Source organism: Thamnophis sirtalis, unplaced genomic scaffold (assembly GCF_051295495.1).
Source record: "Thamnophis sirtalis isolate CommonGarterSnake01/CBP01778 unplaced genomic scaffold, rThaSir2_p1.2 scaffold_9, whole genome shotgun sequence".
Lineage (NCBI taxonomy): Eukaryota > Metazoa > Chordata > Lepidosauria > Squamata > Natricidae > Thamnophis > Thamnophis sirtalis.
Genome location: NW_028261389.1, coordinates 49,441,472 through 49,453,561, shown reverse-complemented (window position 1 = coordinate 49,453,561; position 12,090 = coordinate 49,441,472). Strand labels below are relative to the sequence as shown.

The window sequence follows — 12,090 nt, the reverse complement described above, 5'->3', positions numbered from 1 at the left end:
CTGATGGTGCCACGTCCTGGTTGCAGAAGTCAACGTTCACTCGTTCGTTCGTGGTTCGTCGTTCATCGGTCGTGGTTTGTTTGTGAGAGGCACTTGGATAAGTGATTTGCTTTCTGTAACCCTGATTCAAAGAGACACTTGGAGAAGTGATTTGCTTTCTTTCTGTAAACCTGGTGTTGCTGTAATAGCTCTTAGTTTTTGCATTCTGCTGCGTAACCTTTTTGCCAGAGACATTATTTATGTTTATTTTTGGGCTTGCAGCCAGCGTGAGCCAGGACTGATAAAGTTATTTCCTTTGAAGTCTGTCTGACTGTCGTCTGTGAACGAGCGAAGGGGGGGGGGGGTCAGAACACAGATGAAAGGATTAGAAGTTGAAAGATGATTGTATTACAGTATGTACAATGTTATCATAATGGTGTGAGCATGTTCAATGTAAAGTTATCAAAATTGTCAATGTTATTGTTATTTGGTATCAAAATGAACAATACCCAGAAGCCACACTGTTCGTGTATTTCATACATACATACATACATACATACATACATACATACATACATACATACACACACACACACACACACACACAGAGAGAGAGAGAGAGAGAGAGAGAGAGAGAGAAATAAAACTTATTTTTTTAAAAAGCTTTGGCTGGTCAAAATTGCAGGTGTGTCAGTAGTTAAGAAGGTATCTATGTAAACTCCTATTCCAAAACCCGAACTAGCTTCCAAGTGCAATTCAACATGCTGGATTTTTCCTGTCTGCATAGTTGAAGCCGCAGTTTCAACGAACCGTTAAAGCGCCAGAACCGAGAAAGCTGCTCCTTGCAAATTGAGTATAAGGCTTATCGCACTATAAACAGATTAAAAGGATTCTATAACCCGCCTCAGCGGTTTGAATAGCCTCGCGTCGCAGAAATCCCTCACGCCGCTAAATGCAAACATAGGGAAAAAGCAAACAATCCGCACCACCTTCAGCCGGCGGCGTCTTACCCTGCCCACCTTAGGTCAGGGGTCTCCAACCTTGGTAACTTTAAGACTTGTGGACTTCAACACCCAGAGTTCCTCAGCCAGCAACTCTGGGAGTTGTAGTCCACAAGTCTTAAAGTTGCCAAGGTTGGAGACCCCTGTTTTAGGTTGTTTCCATTTCCACCTGTGTCCTGCCTTTTATTAGTCCCAACACCGCATGCGCAGTCTCATTGGCGCAGTATAGTCCTCCCAGCTGCCTGGGGACGCTCTCGGGGCCGAGCCGCCGCTCTTCCCGTTTCGAATCCTCGCGCGCTTCCTTCCTCTCCTTCCCGCTGCCCTCCATGGGTTTGCCGAAGTGGGAGGGGGTCGTGGAGGGCGTTTCCCCGGTCGCCGCGCGGCGTCATTCCCAGCATGCAGTGCGGGCCGCCCCTGCCACAGCCGCCGCTCCTGTCCCTGCAGCCGCCGCCGCTGCCTCTCCGTGCGCTGCCGTCACTTTCGCAGCTGTTGCCGCCGCCGCCGCCGCTCCGGGGCTGCAAGACATGGCGGAGGGAGGCGCGGCGGATCTGGAGACCCAGCGCTCGGACATCGCGTCGCTGCTCAAGACGGCTCTCCGCAAGGGCGACACCTGGTGAGGGAAAAGGAAGGGATGGCGAGCAGGGGGTGGGGTGTTTGAGGGCCGCTCTCGGTGACAGGTGCGGACGGTGCCTCCCTCAGCGCCTTTCGGCGAGGGAAGCGGCAGCCTCCTCTGCCCTTCTGGCCCCCTGTTCGTTCACTGGAGGCTCCTTACTATCCCGGGAGCGGATTTTCGGGCACCCTTTCCCCCCCTCCCTCCGGTGCCTATGACGGGCTTTGCCTCAGCGCGCTGCCGGCATGGCGCTCATTCCTCACCTGCGAGGAGGCGAAGGTGGCCGCTGCCGCCAGGTATTTCTCCCCATTGTTTCCAATGGTCGCTGGCAACCCGTCCTAGGTGGAGGAACGGCGCGAGTGAGTCTTTCGGGCAAGGTTTCTCATTCCCAGAGCAGCTTCCGTGGTAAGGCCTGCCTCTCTGGACGGACGGTGGATGGGTGGGCTGCGGGCGCTTCTTGGATTTATATCTCCCCCGGTTCTTTGAACAGCATTCCGCTTTCCTTCCCCTGCCACTCCCTTCATAATTCGCTAACTTCATGATCATCCTAACAACAGTGATTGCAGAAAGGAAGAGAGTAAAACAGCAACGGAGGATCAGATGATGGTTTATAAAATTATGAAAGATCAAGAGAAAGTAGAGAGAGTCGGTTTTTTTTCTCCCCAAATTCTAGATCCCCTAAAATAATACCATAATCCATAATGCTAGGAGATCTGGGGCAATCCAGAAAAGAAGATTTAAAGTATTTTTGTCAAAAGAATTCATTGCTGCAGAGTTTGATTATGTCCATTAATTTAGCCTCTAAAGGAAATTACTGTATACCCATCTATAATGTCTAGGCTGGTTCCAAGAGCAGTTTAGGGACTGAGAAGAAAGGGGCTGTTCAATCTCATACCCTGATTTATATTTTAGATACATAAATATCAATGTTTTATTAAAGCCTTGAAATTTGGATTTTATAACCTCCTGTATTAATATGCTAAACCTTAGCTGATTAATATTTCAGTATTTATGGATTAAGGTACAGCTTGCATTGCCATAAATATTTTCCTCAGAGATGGGAGGAAAACAGTAGATTGTGCATACTTGGTCTTAATCTTCCATTCATTGGCTTCTGTTCTAGGAATGGAAAAAGTGCAAATTAGAGACTCACCAATATCCCTTTTGCAGCTCCAAGTACACTCACTTCTGAAAATTTGGGATGTCCATTTTGGGTTTGCAGGGATATTAAACTCTAAAATGAGCATATTGAGTCTTTGTGAAATACATATTTCACATCTTAACCTTCCTGAAGCCCTCTCCCAATATGGGCTATGTATGCCTCTGGCCACTTTCAGAGTACAGCTCCCCATATCCACAGAAACCTTGCTGCAATCCTTAAACCAGCAGAAGTTGTATAGTCCTGCACCATACAGTTATTGATTTTGCAGTATTCAATGAGGCCAAGTTGGCTTGGAATTCACTTAATGAGTATACATATTGTGGCAATAGGAAGTACACCCAGTAGAGAAATAGCAATAAATAAAAATGCCAGTTTTCCTTCCATCGCCATTGATTTGGGATGGTGAATCACATGCAGATGAGCAGATCCATCAGGTACATGAATCAGCTTAAGTTTTTGAAAGTTATTTTGGTGTTACAATCTAATCATATGTACTTGGAAATATGTTCTATGAATTTCACCTTTCAGTAACAGATTTTGAAATCAGAGCATTATTTTTAAATGTTAATCTGCACAATTCTAACAGTATTTAATGTCAAGTATATATTTTCACCAGTGCAAACAATTGTTAAAAATTTGGCTTTCTGTTCTTACGTTGAATTCAAAAGTGTGCTATATACCACTCATATATAAAATTGTTGATGGGAAAGAAAACAAGCTTAAATTGTGACCATATACTAAGACTGTAAATCACAATTTAGTCCAACTTTTATAAATTTGAGTTTTGGGCAGAGATAACTGCACAGATTCTATCTGAGGAAGAAGAATATAGCATTCTTTCTTTCATGGAGAAAAAATGAATAGTTGAATAGTTATGTGTATTTCTATTAGTTAATTTCTTCCAAAATTTTAGAATGGCATAAATCGGTATTTGGTTTTATTTCCTGATAACCATACAAGATTTTAGTCTAGGAGATTATTTACTACATAAAATTCAGTACCCTGCAATATTTTTGTTGTGGTACATTTTGTACTCATATGCATATGTATTTTGAAATATACTTTGAACAATTTTATCTTGTTTCCGATAGTGTACAATATATTGTATCCCCTACTTACTGAAATCATCCCCATGGTTAAGGCAGTTCATAACTATAACTACATTTACTTGGTATTAAACACTCAAAGATTCACAAATTTTAGCTAGGTTTTTCTCTATATAGATTGTTTCTATGTCAAGTTTGGATCTCTCTGGGGGAATTTTTAAAAAAAAACCTCAGCTATTGTATTTTTCATTTATATTGCCATTAGATTTGGAAACTGATGTTTTGGAGCTGAACCTTAATTGCCAATATTTAGAATTAACCATAATATTAGCAATTGTGATCATTAGGATAATAAGATAAATGATATGATCTTGCCTTACTAGTTTTCAATATTTTCTCTCATACCAGCTATAATATTATAATTGTATAAAGTTAAATTCTATTATTGCTTCACATGCTAACAAATTTGGAGTGTAGTTTTCTTTCATTATAAATAAAAAGTGTGTTGCTTGTAAATATCTCTTAGACCAGGGGTAGTCAACCTTTTTACACCTACCGCCCACTTTTGTATCTCTGTTAGTAATAAAATTTTCTAACTGCCCACCGGTTCCACAGTAATGGTGATTTATAAAGTAGGGAAGTAACTTTACTTTATAAAATTTATAAAGCAGAGTTACAACAAACCCCTACCGCCCACCATGAAAGCTGGAACGCCCACTAGTGGGCAGTAGGGACCAGGTTGACTACCACTGTCTTAGACAATTTATCTGTAATACACTTCAATTTGTATCTTAAATATGTTTTGTAAATGCTTCATTTTTTGAACTGTTTAGGTCATAACCCTAATCCTTAATTTACAGGTAATTTATTTTATTAATCTAAATTCCAGTCTTAAATTATAGCAGAATGTCTATTAAGCTTGAATTAAAATAGCAAAGGTTTAAAAGCAAAATAATTCAGCTCAGTATTTCTAAATAATCTGGTATTGAAGTGATGATACTGTTAAGAATCATGGCAGGCTTTGGGAAAAAATATTTGGGAAATTGGAATGTGTTGTGCTTCAGATTCAAAGTCAAAAGGTCAATGGGAATGGGTGTGCACAACCTATCTGTTGGTACCTCCTTTTAAAAATTGCATTTTTTTCTGGGCTCCCACAGAAAAATATTTGTTTGTGTTAAGAGTGATTGACAGTGGGCCATTCCACTTTCCAGATGATCTTGTTGCATCCTCTTGTTGCTCCTTAAAGTGCATGTTTTCCAACGATCCACAACTACAATGTGAAAACAGAGTTTATTTAAGGGGTCACTGGCAAGAGTTGTATGCCACAACTCATGCCACAACTCCAGGCACTCATGCCACAACTCCAACTAGTTGTCCTAGCAGGTCTTACTAGGCTTCTTCTTGCCTTTTCTGCTTGACTTGAAATTTTTGTTTGAATGTCAAAGAACTCTAATAAACAGACATTTCAAATCCCCCCATATCCATGGCATAGGATAATTCATAAAGGAAAAGTAATTGTGAATATCAATAGGTGATCCATATCCTCACAAACACTTTGATAAACAGTTTAAGAACAGAGTGATATGGGAACTCAGTATAAATGACAGAATAGGAATAAGTAGTTAGCTTCTAAAAACCAGAAAAGGATAGAACCATTTAATCAGATTCCCAATTATATTAAAGTAACCAATATAATGCAAGCAAAAAAATTGTATAACTTTGGCATGGCAAATGGCAATAGTGAGGATAACCTGTTTAGTTTGATTTCAAATATATCTAGAGAACCTAGATTTGCACAGACAAACATTTGAGCAACTTGTCTAGGAAACACAAACATCTGGATTTGTTTAGCTGCTACCTATGGCAGGAACTAAGTAGAAGTGAAGCAATAGCATATATCACTAAATTCTTTTAAATTTCTACAGAATGTGGATTTGCTTAAGATCCTGCTTGGATATAAAATGTATGTCTAAATGGATTTCTATAAATATAGCACCAGAATTATTTATTAAAAATATGCAAAGCTTTGATACTAGAATCAGTTATCCTGATATATAGTGACATCTATGTTTGGGAAACTATGTGAGCAATCATGCAGGTCTGTGAAATTGTTTCATAATATATATACCATGTTCTTTTGAAGGTATTTAGTGGATAGTCGTTGGTTCAAACAGTGGAAAAAGTATGTTGGATTTGACAGCTGGGACAAATATCAAATGGGAGATCAGAATGTTTATCCTGGTCCTATTGATAATTCTGGACTTCTCAAAGGTAATTTACTTGTGTTATTTTAAAAAATTCTGAGGTGTCTCAGTATATTAATAAGATAATTTGTTGTTGCAGTTTTCTTAATGAAAACTTTAAACTTTCTGAAATTTGTTTAAAATAGAAGGTGAAAATATCTTAAAAGTAAATTAAAAGTTTAAGATACATTAAATAGTGCAGTAGTGATTAAAGTAAGGTATCAGTAATTTGAATAGTTACCCTTTGTGTACTAAATATTGTGGATTAGTAGAATAGTACATTTCTAAGAATCTCTTATAAAAATATTTTGGGGGACAGTGTAATTCAGAAATTGGCTTACTTCCATCATAGACTAAGTTATATTCATTTTTTTTAAAGATTCTCAATTGTAATCTCAGTGTTTTAGCACATGTTCTGTATTGGCTATAAGTAAACATAAATTCTTTTTCCTCATAGATGGGGATTGTCAATCCCTTAAAGAGCATCTTATTGATGAGCTGGACTACATTCTTTTACCAACTGAAGGATGGAACAAACTAGTTAGCTGGTATACTCTTCTGGAAGGTCAAGAACCTATTGCACGCAAGGTACCTCCTATAGTAAAACACTGAAATGTTAAAAACAGTATTTGAAAATTCTTTGTTTATAACAACTCCCCACCCTCCTAGAAGAACAAAAATGTTTTTTTCCCCAAGCCACATTGAACTTTATGTGAGTTTAGTTCTGGAACTAACATTTATATTTGTTCACTGTTCACAGAACTCTTGTTTGTTAGTATTAGAACAAAGAACTATATGCAACAAGTATTTCTTATATTAAAGTATCAGTTATCTCAAAGCCTAGCCTCATTGTCATTTTTTTCATCTTGAGTAATCCTAAAATATTTCTGTTACCTGTTCTTTGATAGTCTTCTACAGATAAAGTCTAAATTTGTTCTTTCCCTTGGTACAGCAAAGCAAGTTTTAATCTAAGTGTATAGGTAATGCATGCTAATTTCATTTAGTATGCACTTTATTGTTTATATTTCTTACCTGGTCCTTTAAGTCTGCACTTAAATTTTGCATGCCAGACTCTATGGAGCATCCTGTGTTATTAACATTTGATTTTTGCTTGTTGCAACAAGATATATAGTTGAAGTAGCTATAGCTGATGCATTTTATTAAAATAATTATTTGACTGTACTGTTAGTTGTAACATCTCCCACTTTTGTATATCTCTTCAATCTTCTTCCTTGTAGATATGTATAGGTTTCTCCTCCCCTCCTAAGAAATATTTCTTAAGGTAGCTTCTCTTTGCCAATATCCATACAAATTCACTGCAAGAAGATTGTTAACTTAACCCTAAACAATCCATAGTTGTTTAATAAATATATGTTTTGAAGAAAAGTAATGTATATGCTTAAAATATCAGTATTTCTTTATACTGAACATTTAAATGCTAAAATTAATGTTACAAAGTGTGCTTATTTAGCTATGAAAATGCCAGTCCTCTTAATTTATCATTTCTGTCTGTTTGTGAATATTTCTTCTATTGAAATAAGTGTGAGTTCATATACATATTTAAATTCTTGATCAAAATATAATAATAAAACTTTAATATAAACTGTGGAAGTTTAATTCAGTGCTAAAATAAAGAAATTATTTGATGATAATTGAAATAATTTAGCTCATTGAGGACAATAATCATTTAATCCTAATATCTTTAATAAAGTATGATAAAATAAGTTATGTTTTATAATATATAATACATAGTTTATGTTTTATAATGTATTATATAATGCTAAGTTTTTAAACTGCATAACTGAGAATGTTATAGGTTATTGTATTTCTGCTAAAGTTAAAGATTTTTGCAGGCCATTTAAGTATTTGTGTATGTGCGATACATGATTATGGTGGCTTCAGAGAATTCATAGATATTTTTCACCAAGCATAATGTCATAATTTACAGTGGCTGATCTAATATGTTTTCTAATGTAAATTACTTTTTCTATAACTTCTTATGGCAACTTGTTGGAAATGAAGTATAAACCTCTAAATGTTTAAATATTCTCACTTTTTTTAAAGAAAAAGACAATAAAAATCATTAGGAAAATGATATTTGATGCTATAGATTTAAAGCGTCTTTGAAACTCTGGCATGCATATGGGTCTATAACTTTAGCAATAATAATATTTTTTTTATAAAAATACAACCTTAGTGGGAGACCAGTAACCATACATATAAATATTATTTGGTGTTTATTTATTAAATTCAGTTTTATTTCAAAATCTAAGGACATTTGTCTATTAATATACCCTTCCCCCCTAGTGAGAATTCATTGATTCTGTTGCTATAGCATATGATTTCTAGCAGTTATTTGGTACTTCCTTTTTTTTGCCTATTTTGATGAATCACATACCAAGCTGATGGCTATTTTCAGGACAGTCTACATGGCTGATTTATGCAGTAACAGCATAGAAGATCAGATGGAAATATACAAGAGGTGATTGTGAACATTCTGCTTACCTCAGTTTCCAAGTTTTGTTGGCTATTAGTAATTTATGTTGAAGAATAAAGTTAAGATTGTTTTCCTAAATAAAAATAAAATTAATATATCCAATTTCAAAAATATTGCTGGTATTTAGTGCCAATAAGCTATTTATGTTGCTAGTGTGAATAGTTATTTTTTTTAAAGTAGAGTGTTTGTTTCATTATAAACTTATGTTTAAGGTGAAAATTAAATTTTGATCTAATCTTCACAACCTTTCATGGCTTATAAAGCATCTAATTACAAAATAAAGGTTGACCATCTGAAAATTGTGTATTATATATTTAGGAACGTATATGTTCCATTTAGTTTTAATCTGCTTATTTTCCAGGTAGTTGAACAGGGTATGTTTGTCAAGCACTGCAAGGTGGAAGTTTATTTGACAGAATTGAAATTATGTGAAAATGGAAATATGAACAATGTAGTGACACGAAGATTTAGTAAAGCTGATACAATAGGTATGACCATTGAAATTTCTTTATGTAGCTAAATTACTTTTTAAAATAAGTTCTTTGTCATGCATTGCTTCCATAAAATAAATGTCATGGTGTATCATTGTATTAACTATTTAATTTGATATTTTAAAATTATCCCAAACTATCTCATTTTAAATTTAGAAAGTATAATGCAGACACTAATTTTTCCACAATGTATTATTCTTATTTGAACATAAGTGGAAAAACTTTCTCTAACATAAATGAAAGCATCTTAGCCCATAAAAAATTATTTTTTCATCTGAAATGCATATAATTTCTTTCAGAGATTGGCTGAATTTCTACATAATACTAAACCAAGGTTTAGTAATTCATGCCTAGCTTTTTAAACTCAAATGAAGTCTGGAGCTCAAATAATTTATTTCACTGAAACAAATGACTGAACTTAATACATATAAATTATGGTGTAAAAAGGTATGGTCAGCAATCAAAACCATTGTTCTTTTAAAGTATCTTTTAAGTTGAAATTCTTTTTTGCTTGTAATGACAATATTGAATTAGCAAATTTACTCTAAATTTGTAAGAGTATACTTGAGACACAGGCATTGGCAGTCACAGAGTGCCAATTTTCATCTTCCAGTGGAAGTGAGGGAGTATTCTCAAAGCCTGATTGGTCCAAATACTGAGAGCAAACCCCTTAAATACTCCTGCCTTCCATTCCTGCCCAGTTTCCTCTCAGTCTCTTGGTCCAAGCACTGTTTGAGAATTTGTATCTAGGTAGGAAAGCTTATTTATTCAATCTGGTCTGGTATTTGGCTGAATTGGGCACTTTAAAAGTTCTTAAATTCTAAATTGCAGCTGCGGCCCAATGGACAGTCCTTCTGTCTCGAGCAGTCGGAGAGGGCCCTGTGGAGCATCCATCCTTCCCTCTGCGGGGCCGGAGCCCTATCCCTATCCCCGGGATTGCGGGGGTGCCGTGCTCCTGGTACAGCTGCGGGTGAGGCCGTTTTTTCCCGTTGCGGCAATCGGCAAGAGAGAGCGGCGTCGGCGCCACAAGGTGCGCGCAAGCTGCCTTCGGAGCCACCGCTTTGATTCCGGTGGCTGCCGCACGCTTTGCCTGAGGCCATCAGCGCGATCGGATGATGGGGGGTGAGCCTGTGTGCCACGAGGCCCCCCAGTATTACAAGGCCCATTTGCCCCGGGGTCCGACAGGCCCTCTGAGCACGGTTTTTCAGCCTATTTCTACCATGCCAACAACTTAGAGGCCCAGCGGCCATTTTAACTGCCGCCAAGTGCGTGAGGTCTTCGCTATCTACAGAGCTGATTGGGAGGCCAGGCTAGGGGCGTTCGGCCTAGTTCCTCACCTTCGAAGGCCCAGGTTCCGGTGGGGCCTACAGAGGCCTGGTGCTATTTACCTCCACGCTATAGGACACGTGAGTAGTGATGGAGGAGTGGTCGGAAATTCCCCAGCGCCAGGTTGAGGACCTGATGGGGGTGGAAGGAGACCGGGGGCAGGGGAGCGCTCCCGGGGTTCCCCCGGCCAGGCCCTTGGTAGCTCACCGCCCCTCTTCTACGCTTCTATGAGGGAGGAGGCCAGGAGACACAAGGCCCTGGAAAAGACCTTCGCCAAGGCTGAGAGGCAGGTCAAGTCATCCGGGCTTGCCTCTGCCAGCAGATCCAGGTCACCACAGGCTTCCTTCTGATCATTCCGCGCCAAGGGGGTTTAGTCCATCTTCTCGCTCGGTATCACCAGCCAGATCTTGCAGCTATTCCAGGCACAGGGGATCTCCTTCTCCCTCCCCTTCGGTTTCGCCTGGGTTGGCGAGGGATAGTTTTGAGGACCCCCTGGAAGGGACCTCTAGGGGTCATCAGTCTGCCTGTAGGTTGGCCCCATAAGGCCCTAGTTCCTTCATTAGGGACATGGGGGATCTGGATCACCTCCCTGAAGGGATCAAAAGGCTTATTTCTGCAGCTATTTCACGGGGCATAGCCCAGCGGGATAGGAGTTCCCACTCATCTAGGCCTCAAGGGGGGCCAGGCCATCACCAGTATAGGGCTCCCTCTCCTTCCATGGTTAGCAAGGGTTTGGTTTTGGGGGAGGAGAATCTCCAGGATATGGGATTCTTGGAGGACGAGGACGCGGCCCCTTCTTCTTCGGGTCTCTTTCCTCCGGTCAAGTTCAAGACTCTCCTAAACAAGGCGAGGAAGACCACCAAGATTGGGACAGGGGATTCCATGGTGCCTCTGCTTAGGGATCCAGACATGGCCATGTTTTCAAACACGGCCACGAACAAAGAGGAGATTCCGGCCCCGCCTTTGTTCATGGAGGTCCTGACCAACCAGTGGGCTCGACCTTCCAATTTCTCTAATGTAATGACCGTCGCTTCTATAACGTGGAGCAGGCCTTTGCTCAGGCCATTCAATTACCCACTATTGACACCCCAGTTGCTATCCTAGTCTCCTCTTCCCCCGTGGTGTCTGGTGATGCGGCAGATAAGTTGAAACCTGAGGATAAGCAGGCGGAGCTTACCTTAGGGAGGAATTTCAACACCACTGCCTGGGCCATAAAGTCCGCGGCTGCGGCATCGTATTTTAATCGCACTACGGTCATGTGGCTCCGCCAGCTCCAGGATTGTATATCGATCCAGGCCGAGCAACTCCATCAGGACCCAACTAAGATTATTGCTGCCTCACAATTTTCCGCAGACGTGACCCTGGACACGGTTAAGTTTGCATCCAGTCCCTTGGCCACCTCTGTCACATCCCGCCGCCTTCTGTGGCTTTGTAACTGGCAGATGGATAACAAGGCCAAATGGAATCTGGTGGCTGCCCCCTTCAAGGGCCCCAATCCCTTTGGGGAGGCTCTCGACCCCATTCTGGTCGAGAATAAAGACAAGAAAAAGGTCCTTCCGTCTAACACTAAAAAGGCGGAGTCTCGGGCTCATCCTTATCGTAGGCCGTCGTATAGGGCTCCTGACTTCGACCATCATCAGCGTTTTTCTTCTTTCAGGTCCGACAGGCAGTTCTCTAGGCCATCCTATCAGGACCGGAATAGGTTTCAGCATCAGTCCCGGCGGCCCTTTCGAGG

General features: G+C 39.9%; 1 protein-coding gene across 7 annotated transcripts in view; it reads left to right on the top strand.

The window, feature by feature from the left end:
* Positions 1-1,215: 1,215 nt before the first annotated feature.
* USP15 (ubiquitin specific peptidase 15) overlaps positions 1,216-12,090 on the top strand; it is a 94,651-nt gene continuing 83,776 nt past the window's right edge. The window contains exons 1-4 of one of the 7 annotated variants that reach the window (XM_087723525.1): positions 1,216-1,593; positions 5,942-6,069; positions 6,499-6,629; positions 8,900-9,026. In XM_087723525.1, coding sequence (XP_087579651.1) covers positions 1,307-1,593; positions 5,942-6,069; positions 6,499-6,629; positions 8,900-9,026 — 673 coding nt within the window. In that variant the 5' untranslated portion in view covers positions 1,216-1,306. Of the gene's footprint in view, positions 1,594-1,695; positions 1,996-5,941; positions 6,070-6,498; positions 6,630-8,443; positions 8,524-8,899; positions 9,027-12,090 lie in introns of those variants that run through there. The other 6 variants (XM_014072213.2, XM_087723527.1, XM_087723526.1 and 3 more) reach the window with 6 other exon arrangements.